The sequence below is a fragment of the Drosophila biarmipes genome, chromosome 2L (assembly GCF_025231255.1).
Source record: "Drosophila biarmipes strain raj3 chromosome 2L, RU_DBia_V1.1, whole genome shotgun sequence".
NCBI classification, from domain to species: domain Eukaryota; kingdom Metazoa; phylum Arthropoda; class Insecta; order Diptera; family Drosophilidae; genus Drosophila; species Drosophila biarmipes.
In genome coordinates this window covers 9212291-9232357 of record NC_066612.1, presented here as the reverse complement: position 1 = coordinate 9232357, position 20067 = coordinate 9212291, and the positions used below count along the sequence as shown (strand labels likewise).

The following is a 20067-nucleotide window of genomic DNA, read 5'->3' as shown; positions in this document are numbered from 1 at the left end:
AACTCAAACCGGAACATTATTATTTAACCGAAGTACAACCAATGATACCTTTTAACCTTTTTACAGTAGGTATGGTAGATATAACATATTGTTTCTTTATTATTCACCAAAGCCATAATTATTGTTTCAGACATGAAGGCAAACTCGTGTCGGAAGCCATGCAAAGCCATTAACACCGTAATGCATAAGAACCCGGGCGGCGAACTTTATATATCAATTCGGTAATCCCCTGCTCTTAGCCCATATCCCGAGTCCGAGCCCGAGCCCGGGACCTCCGTGTACATAGGCGTTCTTTGCGTGCCCAGAGGTCCTGCGGCTGCCGCTGTTGTGTTATCCTTGCAGCAGTTGGATGGCTTGCACAGACTTTTGCCCAAACTCCAGTTGTTAGTCCTAATTAATTATCGCAATTAGTTAAATGCAGCCAAGGAAGTACTGAACTCGGGGACTTCGAGGGGGTTTTCCGGGCGAGGAAAGATAACGTCAGCTGACTGCGGCAAAAAATGAATTTTCTGCTTTCGTTTGCACGAAATGCCCAGATAATTCCCAGTTTTCTGTCTGCGTGTCTAGTTTTCATTTTCATTTCATTTAGTTTTTCCTGCAGTTTCCGGAAACTTTTCTCCCACTATTATTTTGCTTGTTTATTTGTTGTTTATACCCCTAATTGAATTGTTTAGAAAGGCCGAGCCAAGATCCTTTGTTTTCATGCGACTTGGAGAGGAGTTTTTGAGAGGATGCCAAAAATAACGCAGTGGAATAAATGTGAGGGTTGCTCGTTCGATTTGTTTGTCGATGAACTGCAAACATGTTCATCTATTTACTTAGTTACCTTGGCTCATCCATCAACATTTTCCCCAGCCGACAACATCGGAGAAATTCTCATTGGAAATTCGAGACACTGCAAGAAGCCATTGAAAATAGCATCCTAACATCAGTAAACAATCTGCATTTTCAGTTACAAGACAATGCATATAGCCAGGCCAGCCAAAGGATATAAGCATTGCCTGCAGGACCTGCGTGTGTGCCTTCCAAGGAATCTTATGCTGCACACATGACTGAACTCGAGGATGGGGAAAAATTGGTCTGGGTAAGGGGCAACAAAGTAGTTGCACAATCTGCACTGATAAATAATAAATCTTCCACATCGGCAGGGAGTTTCGAGGAGTCGGTGTGGAGGAGAGGAGTCTCCGCAGTCTGGCGTCCTGGCGACGATTCAACTAAAGCTCAGACAGCCTTAAATTTTGATATATTTGCATGCTGCATCAAAATGGCCAAGCACACAATGCGGGAAATCTTCGGTAATGAACTTTAATGGTGTCGCCATAAAATATTCGACATATGCAGAATGCTTCCACAAGAAATGGTCCATACTAAGAGCATAAAATAAGTTTATAATTATTGCGATTAAAATTATATTGTGTCCAAAGTCAAAGTGGAAAACTTCATGGTCTGGCAGATTGCTTAGGAGTTTGCTGTTAAATATATATGTACATATAATATGAGTGACTTGAGTGACTTCTATCATTCTAACTTTTGGTATCAATCAATTTTTTAATACATCTGATGATGTGTTTTATTAGTGACATTTATGAAAATATATTAAAAGACTTAAAACAAATTGTATCTAGTAAGCATATAACAAGTATTAAAAAATAAGTCAATACTATAAATAGATTTATAGAATTTCAAACTAATGATTTTAATTACAAAAAAATTTGTATTTCAAAGACATATATTTTAATGGATAGAGTGGTTCTATACCTAACATTCAGAAAAAATGGAAGCGCCCGAAATGAAATAATAGTAATGATAATCACAAGTATTTAAAAATAAGGCATAACAATAAATAATTTGAAGACTGTCAACCTGGTGATGTAAGTCCCATTGTAGGACTCGCAGCTCCGAGTTAGATATCTGCAAAGTGTAGTTTGTATCCTGCAAGTAATCGACAAGCAAACATTAATGGCATTTCGGTGTTTGCTTGGCGGGTGTGCTGCCGCACAGATAAGAAGGCGAAGGATGCGGCTTCGTAACCAAGCCGCAAAACTTCGGGCGACTGTGACTGTGTCGAAAGACACGGCCCGAGTCCTGCTGGTGGCGCCTTTTCGCTTTGACACAAAGCTGCAAGGCAAGCGCAAAGTTTTCGGTGCGCCAAACTTTTGGTCAATGCAGCTACACACTACAGGGCCCATCGGCCCCAATGTGCTCCTATGGTTGTATGTTTTCCTTGTTTTTCTGGGCCAGACTGGCGTGTAATATGAGCTAAGCGAGGTCGGCCAGGACAGGCAGGACTGCCAGGCCAGCCACTCTGCCGGCGCATATATACGCTTATAATTAAGCATAATATGAGCCAGATCCCGAACCAACCAGCCAACCAGCCATACAGCCTCCGTTCTACGCGGTGGGCACTAAGTGTTGGCATGTGGTTTCTACTGTTGCCAGGATTGCCCCGTCCCTCTTGTTGCGATGTTCTGCATTTTGTTATTCTCCTTTGTTTAGGGCTTGTTGCGGCGAACATGTTTGTATCTGTGGGTCCGTCTGTGTTTGCGTGTTTGCTAGCTTCTTTTTGCAGCATAATTTGCACAATTAACATTGCAATAAAGTTTTTACGCCAACAATTAAGCGCCGGCAAAGGAAAGTTTAATTGGTTCATTTTCATTTAAACAATTATAATAACCAATTAAAAGAATTGCTGGAAGTTTTGGTTGGAAAACATGAATACTGGGCACATACATCGCGCGATGTGTAAAAATAAAAACTAGATCTTTTCAATACCTTTTTATTTACAAAATGCAAGACGAAAAACTACCTTCAAAAGGGAGACTGAGATCTACAATTCAACTAAATTTCATTTAACAGAAACCACTACACCGTAGGAAAATTAAAAGGTGTTTTTTATTACTCCCTTTTTTATACATATCGTGTATGGGTTTAGTTGGTAAGGCAATGTCGAGCCAAAGCCTCGAGTTGACCAAGAATAAGGGAAAACAAAAGAGGCAGGTGAAGTTCGAAATGGGAGACGAGTTGGTCCGAAGTGACGACCAAATCGGAGACGGATTGGTGGCCAAAAAAAGCTATCTTTCGAAGCCCCGAGACCCCGATCCTTTCCACAAAGTCTCGCCTGCAAAGGGAACAGAAAAGGATGTCGAGAATTACAGGGAGCTCCATAAGGTCTTCCAGAAGCTGGACATGGCCGACCAGATCATACTCTACCGAGCCTACTCCCTCCTGCCTGCTGCCTGCATGGCCCTCTGGCGGAGCACACGAAAACGACTGGACTTCCGCACACTCCACAAGGAACTCGACTTGGAGGCTCGGAACCACCTGCTCATCCACATGATGGGCCACTTTAAGTACGTCTACTTTGTCGCCGACGAACTGCAGGTAATAATTGGCTTTTATAGTCTATAATAACCTAATACATATAATGGACTATTTTCAGGAAAACCTCAATACCCTAGAGCGAGCGGGAGTCAAGTCGCTGAATTCCGTGCAACGCTGCGAACTGCTGGTTAGGGACGAAAAGGCCGGAGTGAGGGACAGGACCAGTGACCACTCCGCAGGAGGAGATTCCGCTGGAGGGAAGGCAATGGCCCAGTGGCCTCTGCACGCTCTCCCCAAACTAATGCGAAATGTGCGCCGTTTAAAGGTCCACTGCGACATCCAGGTGCACTTCGTCGAGCTCTTCCAGCACTTGGAGCTCCTTGTGCTATATGGTTCCATCTCACAGACTGCTCTCACAGGGATCCTTGAGCGGTGCGAAAAACTGTCCAGGTTGTTTCTCAAATTCGATTACGACTCACTGAGCCTAAAGTCCATCGAAAAGTGCAGCAAGCTGAGGGACTTCTCACTGCCCACTAGGTTGTTTGCCCGTCAAAAGGATCTTGTAATGAAACTAACCGATCTTCGCCTGTTGGAGTTGACCCACTGCCAAAATGACAGCCAGCAAACACTAGAGTGCCTCGAGTGTGTTCTAGGGCAACGGCCCGAGTCTGTGGACCTCATCCAGCTGGAGTGCAAGGGCTTCGAGGATCCCAAATGGATAGAGCAGGTGGGTCTGGATCGATGTACCCGCTTACGAGGGCTGGTCCTGGCCAACTGTAACCTCTGCGATCGCGAGGTCAGTCAGCTGTCCTTTCCAAGAGTTCAGAAATACATCGCTCTCAGCAGCTGTCATGACATCAAGGAGTACCAGGTGTTGGATATGGTGCGACAGTGTCCTGGTCTCAACGAACTCTATCTGATAGACTGTCCGCAGCTGAGCTGGAAGGTCCTGCAGGGGATCTACCGAATCCGAAAGAGCGAAAATCTCAACTATCCCATCACCGTTGTCCTCGGCCAGTGCACGGAACTCCTGGAGGTCTATCAGACCATGGTGGGTACTTGAGATTCCTTCTAAGATGTATTGCTTGTATTGTTATTGATTGTTATTGTATATGTTTTGCTTTATGTGTATATGCTTAATAGATTTCATCTAATCTTTCGTTGGTAAATAGTTGACAATCAAAGGACTATTAAGTAGAATTTAAATCCATATATTGTTTGAAAACTATACGTAAAATGTTTTCTCACTTCAACATTGTCTCATCTAGTAAAAGCTTAAAAAATGTACATAAACGTCTTCCAATTTCCGCTACTATGAACTATTTTAAAAGACATGATTTTTAATTTTTTATGAATTTATTTATTATTATTTTATAGTACTCCAACTACTGGTGCTTCAAGCTGCCCTACCTCAAGATCGAACGCGTTCAAAAGCAAAGTAGACCCATAGAGGATGTACAGGTTTTTTTCAACATTAACAAACAGGATTCGTCATAGTAAGATAATGCTATAGAATATATATATTGTTAAGTTTTCGGAAAAATAAAATGCAAACTAACAAAATTTTATTTGTTTTCAATCAGCTAGGTTATTTTTTATCACTCAGTTTGCTGTTACTGAATGCATCTTGGGAGTTTAATAAACAATCAGTTCAGAGTCAATGAGTTGCTTTAAAATCCTTTAAAAAAGGGCAAAAGCTATATAAACGGGTATCGTAATTTACTACTCAAGTTGACAAAGTTAATTTCCGTTAACCTCATAATAAGCCACACAAAGCAAATTTCTCATCCTCACCAGGACGCCACCACTGAAACCATAAGGCATTTTCAGCTTATTACGGCTCATTTCACAAACATTTTTGTCCCACCCACGTGGCTGCAAGGAGAAGGCGGAGGAAAAGCAGAGGAAATGCTGGGAAATGCGGGGAAAAAGCTGGCAAAAGCGGCAAAAAATTCCGGACAAAGGAAGCCGAAAAGAATGGTTGCGAAACGGCAGTAAACGAGGCATGTGGCAACCAGTAATGGACAATGGCTCAACAAAGACATGTGAATTATGTCATCTATTGTTTCTAGATTATACTCCTCGAGAACCAGGAACCAGAAACCATAAGGCACATGGCCACATTTACTCTACTTTTCGATTAATTAAATTGTGTTTTGCTTTCGCTCACTTATTGGATCTGCTGCGAAGCCAATTAAATCGGCAATGAACCACGAAGAGCGTTAAATGAGATTTTAAGCTTTTGACAGATTGAGTTTTGATTGGAATTGGTAGCGGGAAGTGGAATTGGAATTGCAGTTATCGTTTGGCGACCGTGGGTATTAATAAATTCCCAAGCACTGCTCTTCCTTCCGGTGTACGCCTTATTTTATGGCCCAAGTGTGCGAAGTGGTGTGGGCGATGGGGTAAGGAAGTGTTTGGGCCAAGATATTGTCCTGCTCCTGCCGTGCGTGAGGCCATAAAATACTCGAGAGTTATGGTCCTGGTCGATGGCTAAATGCATTGGTATGCGTAGCGGAACGAAAAACAATTAGCTGCGGCCAAATAAAAGTGGCCCACATGCTGCACAAGCACACGTCCATTGTGATTGCACTCAAAGAAATTTTGGGGTTCATTATAGAAAATAAAACGAGAAAAAATGTATCCAAAGCTCTAAAAATTCAAATTTTTTATTTTTTACAGAAAAGTTTTTAGTTTATTTTTTTAGTTTTTTTTAGTACATAAAAAAGTATGTTAGGTACAAATTTGGGATTTGGCAAGCAGATTCATGAGATACTTTCGCAGCACAAGTTTTAACGTCCACAATGGCCCATAGAGCTGTCTAATTTGAAAAAGTGTAAATTGCATTTTGTTGTGACAATAAATACTCATCATATGACAAATAGATTTTATAAATCGGATAATAAAATAAACTGTGTCATCTCGGAAACAACTGATTTTCTGCAAGTATATCTCCATCTCCCTCGTACTAGTTCTCTCTTATAATAATACACATAAAATACCCCTGTAAATTCAGATAATAAAATTGTTTCTTTGTAGTGATTCGATTTCTATTTGATTTCCCTTTATTTTTAGATATTTTTAAAAAATCATAAAGATTATCGACTCTAAACATTCTTCTTAATTTAAAGTTCCCAAATAATATGAATAATAAATGCCATTCAAAGGAAAGTGGATACATTTATAAAAGCATTTATTTTGAGTGTCGCTGTTGGTACCCATCATTGTTGTGCCGCCAGAAACTTTTATATGGCTTGTTTCCTGCCACGCCCCCCTTTGCTTCCCCGGGGGTCTTATCACTTTATTCACTGTCTGGAGCGGATTGCCGGCAAAGTCATGTCCTGAATGACGAATCCCAACCGGCTATTATGTTCACGACTCACTCGTCCGAAAGTCGCTGGCAACTGAAATTGTTTGGCCGGAATCGTGTGCATTTCACTTTCTGATATTCAATTAATTGAAGTTTTATTTGTCTGATTGGCGATGGGTGAGCCACAGTTAAGTGGGTAACGATAAACAATTAAAGTGTGGAAATTGATTGATTGTTGTGGAAGTTCGAAGAGATTAACAGACAACTCTGTTTGAACATAATTGGCCCAACAAAGTTAAGATGTTTCGATGGAAGCAATGAACGTGGTGAAACAATAGCACGCCTTTAATTAAGTTGCAACTACAGCCTTACCTTGTAGCCCCTGTGGAATTTAATATATATAATTTGATAAGAACTGCAAGCATTCGGAATTCTCCTTGTCCTTTATCTGCATCGTTTTTAATTTCCTTTTGCGGATCAATACCTTATAAATTCCGCACTGCAGCCAGGGGGGAATTTAGATAGCAGTTTTCCAATGTCCCCATTATAGTAAATTCCAAACAACGTAATCCTTTAATGCCTTTTTAGCCACTGCTCCGGCTACGGGTACTTTAGCAGGGGCTTTAGCTGCTTTCAGAGAAGGCTGCATCTCGAATTCCTTATTTACTTTATAGGTGCAGGCAAAGTAAACCAATACCAAAGCTATTTTAGTCGCTTACCGTGTTTCCTCATTTTTTTGTGCTTCTTTGAGCTGCTTTCCCCGACGACTGACTTTAATCAGTGGCATTCTAGGATGCTCCCCCGTCCTCGAATTCCGGCTCTCCCCCCCCATTTTTGCCCACCAAGCTGCCGTTGTCCTGCACTCAATTCGTTTTCTTTATTTTCCATCAGACGGAAGTCATGTATGCCGGCTGCACATCCTTTATGCCATGGAAGGTGGCTCCTGCAGCTCGGCGCCATCCACCAGGATGAAGGAGTCCGTCCGCCAGCAGCAGCGGAGTCCTTGCTGCCACCGGACACACACAAATACAGGCACATATATTTAAGCCATTCCCCCATATAGGGCAGATAATCGCTTTACAATCAGGCAGGAAACTATTGCAAGCATGATTGTTTCCGCGAAACGTGTTTGCACCCGAGCAGTTTCCACCAAATGCCAGGGAATAAGGAAAACAACCTTTACCCAAGCAAGTCGACTTGGGCTGCAGTCCTCGAGAGCATCCATAAATAATAATAAATGTGTAGTTTCCTGAAAAAGAGCTTAACAATGCATCAGGTTGCAAGTACCTTGTTGAAACCATTAAAACTTTATAGATGCAATTTATTAATAAGCATTTTAACTTTTCATATAGGATTTAAATGAGTTGATTTTTTCCATCTTAAATTGTGTGTATTTTAGTCTGCATCTTAAATATTAAACAGTTTTTAATATATTTCAAGTAATTTATAATATAAATGATTGATTTTTCTAGTTGCAATGCCATTATTTATTTCTTTTACAAATTCCTCTTTATAGATTATTTATTTACCACATTTGACCAACTACTTATAGGCTTACAGGTAAACTAAAACGTATTACACCTAGCCTAGCCAACTTGAGTTGCCTTTGCCACCTGCGCTATAAACTATAATTACCGGACTTACAAATCAGACCTTCTGACCTCACTAACCGCAGACCGAAACTCAATTTCAGATGTCAGTCAAATAAGAAAAAGGGCCGCTGGTGAAAATTTGCCTCACGAACGAACGGCCGACCGACCGGGCCGTAACCGCAAATAAATTACTGGGCCACGTTAAAGATTTGTTAATAAAGATAAATTTACTTATCGTTTATCTTGATTATGCAAAAAGCCTAAGTGAAAACTCAAAGACCCCAGGGTGGAGGGGCCCCTCCGCCACCATCGTCGAAGGAGCACAAAAGCCAGATTCGCCAGTGGCAATTGAATGCGGGGGAGTGGAGGCCAAGCAGTGGAGGAGCAGTAGATGGGCCTAAAACTTTTTCATTTCCTTCGGGCCAGGCCAACAGAATGGCCAACAAGAGTGATGAGGACGAGAGGATGAGTACGGCTGGCTTGGGTATATATGGGCCATGAATAAACATAATACATATTGCACTGTTTTATACTAAATTAAATAACTTGCCGCTCGATCTCGGAGAGGCTGAGCAGCCGCCCTGGACTTAGCATATTTGCCCGAGGCCAAGGATTCTTTTCTGGGAAAGCCAGACCTGGCTGTGTCAACAGCTCCTGATTAAGTTCTTAACGGGTGGGTCCTTGAGCCAAGGAGTTTTCTATGGCAGGAATTCAGCTCTTTTCGGCCGGGTTTTTGTGTCTGCAAAGCCTTGGTAGGGCGGCTCACAAAGAATGTTTACACTTCGGCACAAAATTAATGGGGTGGACAAATGATGCAGGAAATTGCTTATATATTATGGCTTATTCTTTGCTGATCGCATGGTAATTTCGTTTAATATGAAAGTGTATGGCAAAGTATCATTGCACTAGAAAAGAGGAAAAGAAACATTAAAATAAAGGAAATATTTTTCATTTTATTATTAGTTCAATAACAATCTCAATACCTTAAGCCAAAGATAAGACTTTGCCAATTTTAAAATAAATCTCTATCAAAACGATTTGCTGTAAAAAAGTGCTTTGGTATTTCATGGATATCAAATAGTTTTCCACTTCAGAGTGCCAAACTCAACAGCCAATCTAGCCCTCTTGTCTGAAATGGATAAAATACAAGTTTTCAGCATTCAAATCTCCAGCGCCGGCAGCAACAAATTTTAAAAATAATCTGCAGCCAAGAGCAGGAATTTGAGATACATTTATTATGCAATTTAATAGCCAAAACCAAGTGCAAATAGTTTGCTGACAAGGCGGTGGGCATGGGGTGGGCCTGGTTGGCTGAATACCCCTAAAACCCCCTTAAACCCCTAAAAACCTACTAAGCCAACGACTCAATCAAGAGGGAACTTGGCCCAGGCAGAGTTCAACAACTAACAATTTGTTTGCCCGAGTGTGGGTCATTTGGAGATGACCAGGCTGCTTGATTGGTGGGGTCCCTTTGGTTACAGTTTGGTGAACACCGAAACGGACACACTTTAAAATGTGTTGTTTCGGTTAGAGGCAAAGGCAGCATCAAGGGCAAAGGTTTTTATTTATTGGCATATAAACCACAAATAGCAAACATGCCAAGATGGCAACGCACCCACAAAACTTCTGGGGAAACCCACAATACATAAATATTTCATGTCTTGACTTTCAATTTCAGAGTTCTTTTTTTTTTGCTGCTCATCTACTAAGGTTTTGTCCTTTCCCGTTTCTCACTGGTTTGTTTATTTGTTTCGTTTCGAATGCGAGGGGATTTTCGAGGGGGTGGATGGGGCTTCGACCACTTGATTTCGAAATGTTTTATTTATGCGCACGATTATTATTTTGGGTTCTTCGAATATCCTTCGTGGTCCTCGGCACCGGAATCTCCCCACTTTTGCATGCTGTGGTCACCTAAAGGCATTTTATCATAATCGAATAGAGAAGCCGGGCTTCCAGTGGTTTCGGTTTTTTGGGAGGCGGAATGCAGTAACTGTGGTCAGGGACTGTTCCACCGCCTGATTGCTTCAATGGTTTCCTTTCCTTGATGCGGGTCCATTGTGCACATACTCACATATATGTCCACATATCTGCACGCATATATAAATATCCTTTTCCTTTCCCGGGGGAGCTTTTTGTGCCATAGTTGTGTTTTCCTGAAAACACACATTTTATTATCGTATTTATTGACCATCATATTTACGACCGTTTTATGGCATGTTAAATCGCTTAAAAAGCTTGCCAAATTTTCAATTCCTTTATTGATCTGTCCCACATAGGTTTGTGAATGTCCGTAAACGGTCACAATTAAAGTAAGAATATTGCCATTTAACATTTCGCCTTTGGTTAATTAAAAGTTTCCAACTGAGCAGAGGCCGAGCCTAAATAGAAAATCATCAATTGCATTGCGAAGTGGCCACATTCCTGATTATCAAATTAAATGAACTGCTTTTTGAACTTGCATAAATTCCATAACAAATATTTACATATTCTCTATGCTATTTGGAGTGGATTAAGTTCACCCAGGTAGATTTTCAACATTAATTGGTCACCAAAGTACTTAATGCAATAATTCAGCTTACTTCAGGACTAACGCGCTTCAATTGAGGAATATTTTGTTTAATTGAAATACAGGGACTTCGTTAATAATTAGTTTCGTAATTAATATTGCTTTCCATGTAACAACCTAATTCAGAAATGGGTTTGCTTAAAATGGTAGAAATTATTATTTATTTTAAATGGTTTTTATATTTATTTACTAAAATTCTAAAGCTCCAAGGCAAGCTCACATTTAAATCTATACTGTGATAAGCTGAAAAAAAAAAATTTGATAAAACAAAAATAATTACGCTTTAATGCCTTTAAAGCCTTGGGCAAACCAATTGAGCTTGATAAAAATAACAAAACCAATTTTTCAAATCCTTTAAGTGTCACATAAAATTATTTAAATACTGTTCAGACAATGGCACTTCGTGTGAGGCAAAAAACAATTTCAAAGCCATTAAAATTAGGTCAATTGATTTTTACAGCACAATGGACGACAAACAAATGCCAACAGAGCCGTACAAATATAAAAGCAATTTAAAATAAAATAGATAACTGAATCCGGTTTTCACGTGAATATGGCAAGTGTCAAATTCGATTGTTCAACAGTTGGAGAGACTTACCAAGAACTCAATTTTTTTCGCCTGACAGTCTCATTAAAACTAATAACTCTTTTATGGCTCTTTGGACTGAACGTGGAATGTGTGGAGTTCTGTTGGCCAGGGGCCGACATATGGCCAAGTTTAGCAGGGCCAAGAGGAGTGGGTAGATAAGACCCGGCATTACCGACCAGCACATGCGCGAGGGCCATTAAACCTAATGACTTTGGCTAGACAAACCTAATGGGTTGACTTTAGCCTTTAATTATGCAGTTTATATATTTTTGTTATTTTTCAGAAATCAAATCCTTGATTTCTTGTTTATACAATTTCAATTAAAAAGTTAGGCCAAACCTTTCATTTTTGACTTTCCGTTTGATCAGATTTTAGTTTGAATAATTCATATCCCAACAAACATCAAGCGCTTATTTGTTTAAATTGTATTTGATTTTGCTCGTTGCTCTTGTGATGTAATCTGTGCAATGCTGGATTATTTATGAATTTACTGAGCAACAGCCATGCATTTAACTTTAATTATGCAAATTGAATTCCATTCATGCATAAATAGACTGAACGACTGGTGTCCTGACAGTTTGACTTTGTTCTCTCCGACTGCCGCTCATGATTTGCATTTACTTTTGAATTTTTATTACGGAATTAGCACTTATGCTAATTTTTTCAAACATTTTATGTGCTGCACGCCAAACCAAGACAGTGAGAGATGAATATTAGAAAGGATAAGTTTTGCTGCAGAAGTAAAATGTTTGGTGCTTTTTTTTGCCATGCATCAAAGCATATGAATGTAAATGAGTAAATTTGAAATTTAAGAAGGGGAATGAGTTTTTTACTTTAAATGGGATTTCCATTAAAGTTTTGTAATGAGAACAGCCAAATCGTTGATTTGGTCGACGTTGAAATTATATTGTTATCCAATTATCAAATTATGGCCTACATTTTATGGTTATTAAATCGCTTAAAATGCAATGGTGCATTTAAATACCATTATCGCAATTCGAATGGCGTGCAGAAAATTCGTTAATTAAAGTTTAGCAATTTTTGGCTTGTTTATTTACTGGCATTACAGGTATTTATATTCATTTGTGTTTATTTCGTTATCGATTTTATCACAGCCCATTGACCAAATTAACATTGCGGAGTGTTCAAGTGCACTTGTGTGTGTTTGTATTGTTTTTTTTTTTGTTCAGTTAGAAATTTAGTGGCTCTAATTCAATGGAATAACCGGAGCCTATGCTCCTTGATTAATGATGCAGATTAAATGACTCGCTTAGTTTTGTATTGTTTAGTTTTCGTTTATCGCTTTTTATATTAGCTTAATTGCCATTGGGCTTTGCAATGACTAAACATGATTTGCATGAATTAATAATAAATTGGGCATAACTCTTGCTTGAATTATGGTACATTTATTAAATACGTATGAATAAATTCAATAGTGATACAAAATTGGTAGTATGAAAAATCACTGATCAATTCTAATTTTGCCTAATGAGTGTGCTTATTATTTTATTTATAAATGGCGTCACAGCTGCTGGTTAATGCCAGCCTAAATGGCGATGGCAACAAATGTGGCCTAAACACATCGAGCTCGGCAATAAATGGCCAATACACAAGAGCATAGCCACCACTTGGCTTAACTTTTGATCAAATTAGCCTGGCCTATTCAATTTATCCACTAAATTTCTTGGGTTAAACTTAGCCAAATGCAATTAGTCTTTGTGCTAAGAGGTGGCCGGGATGGTTTTAGGCTGATTCGGCTTGGCTTTTGGTGTGGCCGTGCATAAATCATGAAACCAAAAACAGAAATTTACAAACGGACAGCGGAGACGTGGCAGTGGTGCATATATAATGGCTTAGAAATTGCTTGACACAGCGCACAAAACGCTCATTGTGTGTGCGTGCGGCTGGTGAAACTGCAACGCATAAATCTCGGAGATTTGAAATCTCATTGACAATTGGAAATGTGACCAAAATCATGCATTTCCGTAGCCATCTCTTGACCACAGTTCCACCCAAACCATCTCTGTCTGCGCTGGCCTTTCCCCGGCCCGGCCCGGCCTCGGCCAATTGAAAATACATTTTACACAATTACAAATTGCAATGAAATTGATTTATCACGCACAACTGCACGAAGGTCACGCAATCCTCATAAATTTTGACACACCAGAGGAGATGGTCGCTGGTCGCTGGTCGAGTTGGCTTTGGGCTTTGGGCCCGGCCGGCAATTTGCCACAGTTTTTGGCCCTCTCAGTCCACAATTTACATACATATTAGGCTTATTACTGAGGGGCCCATATCAGGCCCCGATTTTCCCCTTGCTCTGGCATTCTATTTAACGCTTTTAAGTACATGAATTATGCGCATTGCACTTTGGCACAAACATCACTCTGCGTCGTGGGTGGGTTCGTGTGCCCCGCTCGGTGCACATTTTATTATCAGCAGCATTAAATTTCATAAAATATGTATGTGCTGTGCAGAAAGTTTTCATCTCCGTAGACTACTGGTTGATGCCCATAAAGTATGTGGAGTAATTGGGGAGCGCCCAGCCTACGTGATGCCCCGGCGATAGGGACCAAAGATACGAGTAAAAAAGCGAAAATTCGAGAGGCTGACCACTGAAGAATTCCAGTTTAAATTCCTGTCTAGCATGGGTGACACAAAAACTAAATTTTTGGCCTTGCCAGCTCCAAGTTAATTTCTCTGAAAATGTACTTATTAAATTATATAGGATGTGTTACAGAAATTGGAGTATCATATTACTCAAATGACATTTTTAAATAACTTAAAGTATATGTTTTTCGACCAATTAAAAAATACACCCCAGAAACATAAAAATCAATATTGTTTAATTACAGAGATTTATTTTTACCGTCTTGAATTAAATCCTTTATTAAATATATAGATATTACCCAAAATTAAAGTAGTTATCAGCCTTTAGGGTGCTAAAATTAGGTAGCAGCTGTATTAATAAAAACCTCAATCCCTTCTAATGAATAAAATATAGTTTCTCATTCCCTAAGTTAAGTTTAAATAAATTTGTAAACCAATCTGGTATTTTTTTTAATTGAAACCACTCTTGCCATTTGAAATTAGTGCTCTAACTCATCTTAATTTCACCCCAAAAATTAGTTATTTTCTCACCATTCAAAAAATCACACAATGTTAATTACAGAAGCACTTCCTTAATTAAATCCCCGTTTTTAATGCCTCTCCTTAATTTAATAAAATATAGTTTCCCGTCCACCCAAACCCGCAAGTTGAGTTTGTCCAGCTGCCACTTTCCGGATTTCTTGCCAAGTCGCTCACCCCTGGGGAAAACTCGAGCGAATGAGCAGCGGCATGTGAGTGAGTGAGTGAGTGTTTGGTGTGAATAAATGATAATACCGGTATTTGTCCGCTCCCATGAATTGCATGCATTCAGGGACTCAGCCTGACTTTCTGTCAGTTCCCCGACTCCTGAACTACTTTGGCGGATCCGAGAACGGATGGACACCACTGGTAATGTCCTCTGACCTCCTCATCAGTGTCCCCATCCTCATTGTTGTGCCGTCTTATTTCACTGTGTGTTGCTGCATTCTTGCAGAAATATGCTATTTATTATAGTAAAACATTTTGTAAGGTTCTCCAGGAATTTATGATGAATATGAAGGGGGTTTCTTTTGCGTTGATGATGATGTTGGCCAAAGACTTAATTACGGCATTTTAAAAATAGATTTTTATTATATACGAAATATATGTAGTTTAGAATAACAGTATTTTCTGAATTAAAATAATATCTTTTCATGAACTAACCGAGGAAATCATATTTTGAAAGGTGCTGATCTATACGTATGATGTTGATTGCCAAGAAACAGTCAGCTAAAATGTGAAAAACTTCTATATTTTGGATGTTTTTTACATTTTTGTCTATAGATGAAGTCGAATGATCTGCAAGTTTAATTAAACTTCAACCTACTTTATGTAAATCTCAACAATAAAGATTCAATAGTAATCTGTATCTAAACAATAGGATGGTGTAATTTGTGCACGAGATGGATTATAAAATCTTTAAATTTTCCATATCTGATCGATTGGACCCTGCTTGTGTATCCTCTTCATTCTTTTTCACATACCGGGGGGTTAACAAAAATTGTTTCGTTTAATTTTGCTGCAGAACTTATCAAATGCAATTTAATTACGCATGCCAGAATTGCATTTATATCAATGATGCTGCTTTAATGGAAAATAATTGAATATTTGTCATGCATTTCACCTGCCAACACATGGCCTTCAACACATGCAATCGTGCACTTACACACGCCTCGCTGAACTTCCTGAAAACAATCAAATTGAGGTCATTTTTGTAAATTGTTGTTCCTGCTAGTGATTGTGTTGTTTTTGGATCTGCTGCCGCTTTTGTGTTGCTGTTTTCGTTCAACCTTTCGGAATATGCTCGATTGGTTTTCATTAAGCTTTCCGTGGTGATAATAACTAGCATTTCGCTTTTGTGCTATTTAATTGTAATTAATCGAATTATTTAAAGTCATTTTCGGCTGTCGATCAGTGAAAATCGCAAAAAAAATTAATCATTGGCAAGTCACAGAAAGTTTTATCAATATTAAGTACTCACAATAACAAATATTTTTTTCATACGTAATAATTGTTAACAACCTTCTCTTCGTTTTCTTTTAAGAATTTGTATATTATCCATTCTCGTACTTCTCTGCTCCTATAATTTTATAAAGCTGAAAAATGCAACATTTTTAAATCAAGGCGCCAAGTATTCTTTTTCTTCTATAAATATATATTCTCCCTCTGGTTCCCCATTTTATCTAGTACACTCCCTCTATTGTTTTATTTTAGCACTTACTTTCTTTAAGCTTTTGAAAGGCTTTTTAGATCAGGTATCCTGGTTTTGGGAACTGTATAAAAGTTATGAAAGCTTTTATCCTTGACTCCTTGAACAGAGCTTTTAGGAGAAAGTGTGACCAGTAGGCGGCTTTTGGTAAATTCCAGCAATAAGTGTTATTAAATTGTGCGCAACATTTAAAAAAAATTGTATTTCATTAGCAATTATTTTGTGCACCCCCAATTTATTTTAAATAACTAGTTTTGTTTAAAACATCCTTTTTTTATGCTTTCAAATAATTGTAGTAATTGTCAAAATCTCACTTTTTTAAACACAAACATAAAAGACAACAAAGATTTTATATTTGTCTTTATGTGTTTATTTATCTTAAAAAATGCATATATATATTTGCATACATATAACTTAAATTTATTTAACAATATGTTTTTTTTTTGAAAGTTCTTAATTGTTAAAAGAGGAATCCAATAACATTTTGTCTTACAATCCTTGCACTAGACTAACAATGCATACATTCATGCAATGCAATTTATTGTTTACTCTTTACGAGGAAAACCTTTTACGCTTCTTTTACTTTATTGCCCGTTTCAATATTCAATTATGCCTGAAATCGATTCAACGCAGGCACCCACTCTTTTGCACCAAAGACTCACTTTCAGTGCCATTTCGAAATTGCAATCCCAACTTTTTTTCCCATTTACTTCTGTGCTAGTTAAACCCGTCAAAGCCAGCACCATTGGCATTGTTGTCCCTGCTGCCATTGAGATGATGATGACGATGCCTGCGATTGCATAATGCATGAGTGACGAGATTCCGACTAGCACATTGGCGGCCCATGAATATTCAGTCCGGAATTCGCATACCGACAGGGCAAACAGTTTGGTCAAGTGTTGACAATGGTGCCAATCTTCGCCACAAAAGCGGATGTCTTTATGAGCACTTAGTCCCCGCCTCGTGCGGATTGCCCGTCGATATGGATAACACAAGACAAGTACACAAAACGAATAGTTTACCCAACGGATTTGGTGCAAGGTATTCGAAAGCATTTTGGTTTTATCCTAACGGATAAACTAGGTGTCATATGAAGACTAACTGCAAGGTTATATACTACATATATATAAGCTACTTCTTTTCTTCTTATATTTGCCAATAAGATATGGCAATAATCCTCTTCTCATTTTTATTTAACCATTAAGGATATTTAAGGTAAAGAAAAGCCACATTTTATTACAAATTCCTGTTAGCTTGGATAAAATATTATTAACCATTCTTCTTTTACTTCAAATGACTTTATAAAATTGTTTCCCAAGTGTTAAAAGTATTTTCAACCATTTAAAATATAACTTTAAGCAATCTAAAATGTATTCCTGTGTATGTGCAGGACAATCCAGGCCGAGTTCTGACCGCAAATTTAATTGGACCCAACCGAGCAGTGCTGATGAAAGGAGACCCCGCCGTGCAATGTCACTTGCAACTAAAGGATGCATGTCCTTTGCCCACCTCGGCTGCATCCTTTCATTGTCTGCTCTTTAATTAGGCGCACAATGACAAGGGAATTTTGACACTTGTCAACTGTCGGCTTTTCCCCCGCTCTTTTGTCCTTATCGGAACGATGTGCAAATGTCAGGTGTCCTATATCTATCGGCTTTTCTTGTCCGTCATTAGTGCACCCAGGTGATGACAGTGGCACTATCAAATGTGCTTTCAGGTGTTTAGTTGGGAAACAATGGAAAAACTTTGCTTAGCCTTAGCTAGTTTAGCTGTGAGTTTTTAAAATCCCCTTCTTAAAATCCCCTTTTAACTAGGACCACATTAGGCCTTTATTTTTTAAGTATTGTCTGTCTTCACTGAAACCCAACAATCCTGAGCCAACATTACATAAGTTTCAGCACGGCAAAGATAGTTTTAAGGTCATGGGTGACCCAAATGGGAAAAATAGATCCTATTTTCCTCACCCCTTATAAGCCAATTGCAGTTAACGTTTTTTCGATGTCAACGAAAAAATTGGGACAAAAAATGGATTCTTCGCATGTCGTGTTGGAACGAAGAGCCTGAGGCCCATAAATCATACTCCGCCCATCATCAGTCAGCGGGACAATGTACGTGAGTTCCTCGAAAACGTGGCCAAGTTGTAGTGCCACGCCCCCCGATGCGAGGAGTATGCGGGCGTAGGGCGGTGGTTCCTCAGAGCCTGTCCATCAACGTTACGAGCAACAAGGTTAAACGATGCTCGGAATTCCTCCAGGAGATGTCAACTTCTCTCGTCGCCTGGATGTCTGCTGTTGTGTCACAGAAAATTAATTAAAGACATTGCGAAACCGGCTGACAATGACGAAGTTTCGTGTCAGTCTCCACATATATTAAAAAATTCTATGATCAAAAAGGACAGTTTAATTTAATAACAATATTCACGAATTATTTCGTTATAAATTTGTTCGTTTCATAAAAAAAATCTATTAACAATTTTTTAAACTGCTTTATTAGTAAAAAGATACTTTCGAAAACATTTGTCTTTAGCACATATCAATAAAGATAGCACATAAAAGAAAAATATTATAAATGTCATTTTATAATTATGTCATATCATATATCATTTTCTATACATTTTCTAACGGTGCACTAGGCCCCAAGGCAACATTTAAGATCGAGCTCAGCATAGAATTGGGCGACTAATGTGCGGTTCATTGAATTTAATTTACCCGTAATTGAGCTTGTGAATCTCTGGTTTAACCAAAGCAATTATCGATTTGCCTTGAAAGGCGCATCTATTCATAGTCCCGAGGCGTTGAAGCGAACTGCCATAAAGTTCCCTGAAACATGAAGCCGAAAACAATTTCCATTAATCGTGCGATTTTCAAAGTGGGTGGTAGGTGTATTTGAGGTCACAAGCTTTCTCATTTTCACGTTTTTTGTTCCTTGAAAATGGGTCAAATTAATTGAACAGGACCGAGCAAAGGGACCCCATTGAAAAGATAAATTAGGTAAAGTGCTTGGCCGAGGGACTTAAAAGAAAATCTGCCCAAAAGCTCTCTCGCCTAATTAAAACGGAAGTCCTAAAAACACGCCTAGAGTACGGCGCATTTCCGGCAAAAATAAATCAGACAAAGTAGGCTTGAGATGCGACAACAACAATGTCACAAAGAACTTTTCGTGCTTATCCGGATTAATCTACTGAACGTCGATAGATCAAGCTTTTGTAGATAAGCATTTTATCTCATTGTTCTTAAATTTTAGTTTGAGACTATACATTTTATTATAGTATTGAAATATGTATAATATTGGCAGTTAACAGTAAAACCTTAAACTTTGTGAATTGTTAATTTTGAAATCTTTTTATATACATTTTCAATAGTACAATATAGCCTACCAAATTTAAACATTGAACTCAAAAATGAATTTTCTGCTGATTTTCACTGATTTTAGCTGTATTTACGTACTATGATAGTGACTTAAAACTTTATACATGAGCAGTCTCTTTTTCCTGCGAAATAAAAATTTGCTCTCTGAAAGTCACGTACCATAATTTTTTCAGTCCGTATAAACCTTTTAGCTACGCAACAGACTGCATCCTAACAATTCATGGAAAATACTTAAAGGTTTTCTCAGAAACTTAAACTTTATGGATTTAATTCTCAGATCGTAGAATGTATGTGGGCATAACAAAGTTTACCATTTTTTTTATATATTGTGTATGTAATTCAAAACTATTTCTTTTTGCTATGCCAACAGCTAATAATTTAAATAGCGTTAATTAGCATTAAGACTCCATAAACAGATAGTAACAAATCATTCGAATGGGTCATAAATTATTGGAGTATTATAACTTAAAGCGACGCAATCAGA

At 38.6% G+C, this 20067-nt stretch overlaps 1 protein-coding gene and 1 long non-coding RNA gene across 2 annotated transcripts; both read left to right on the top strand.

The window, feature by feature from the left end:
* Positions 1–623: 623 nt before the first annotated feature.
* LOC127010706 (uncharacterized) lies at positions 624–1410 on the top strand. Its single transcript, XR_007763470.1, has 3 exons — positions 624–759; positions 823–1084; positions 1149–1410. It is a non-coding gene; the product is annotated as an uncharacterized LOC127010706 (long non-coding RNA).
* Positions 1411–2831: 1421 nt separating this feature from the next.
* Positions 2832–4884, top strand: LOC108032429 (uncharacterized). Its single transcript, XM_017106251.3, has 3 exons — positions 2832–3381; positions 3440–4372; positions 4699–4884. Exons 1-3 carry the CDS (start codon positions 2923–2925, stop codon positions 4816–4818), a joined length of 1512 nt encoding a protein of 503 aa, XP_016961740.1. The 5' UTR covers positions 2832–2922; the 3' UTR covers positions 4819–4884.
* Positions 4885–20067: the final 15183 nt, after the last annotated feature.

Excerpts from the sequence above, each read along its gene's own strand:
- LOC108032429 (XM_017106251.3), top strand. The coding sequence starts at position 2,923 with ATGGGTTTAGTTGGTAAGGCAATGTCGAGCCAAAGCCTCGAGTTGACC. Across the intron at positions 3,382-3,439 it reads TTGTCGCCGACGAACTGCAG|GAAAACCTCAATACCCTAGA; the intron begins GTAATAATTGGC and ends GACTATTTTCAG. Across the intron at positions 4,373-4,698 it reads TGGAGGTCTATCAGACCATG|TACTCCAACTACTGGTGCTT; the intron begins GTGGGTACTTGA and ends ATTATTTTATAG.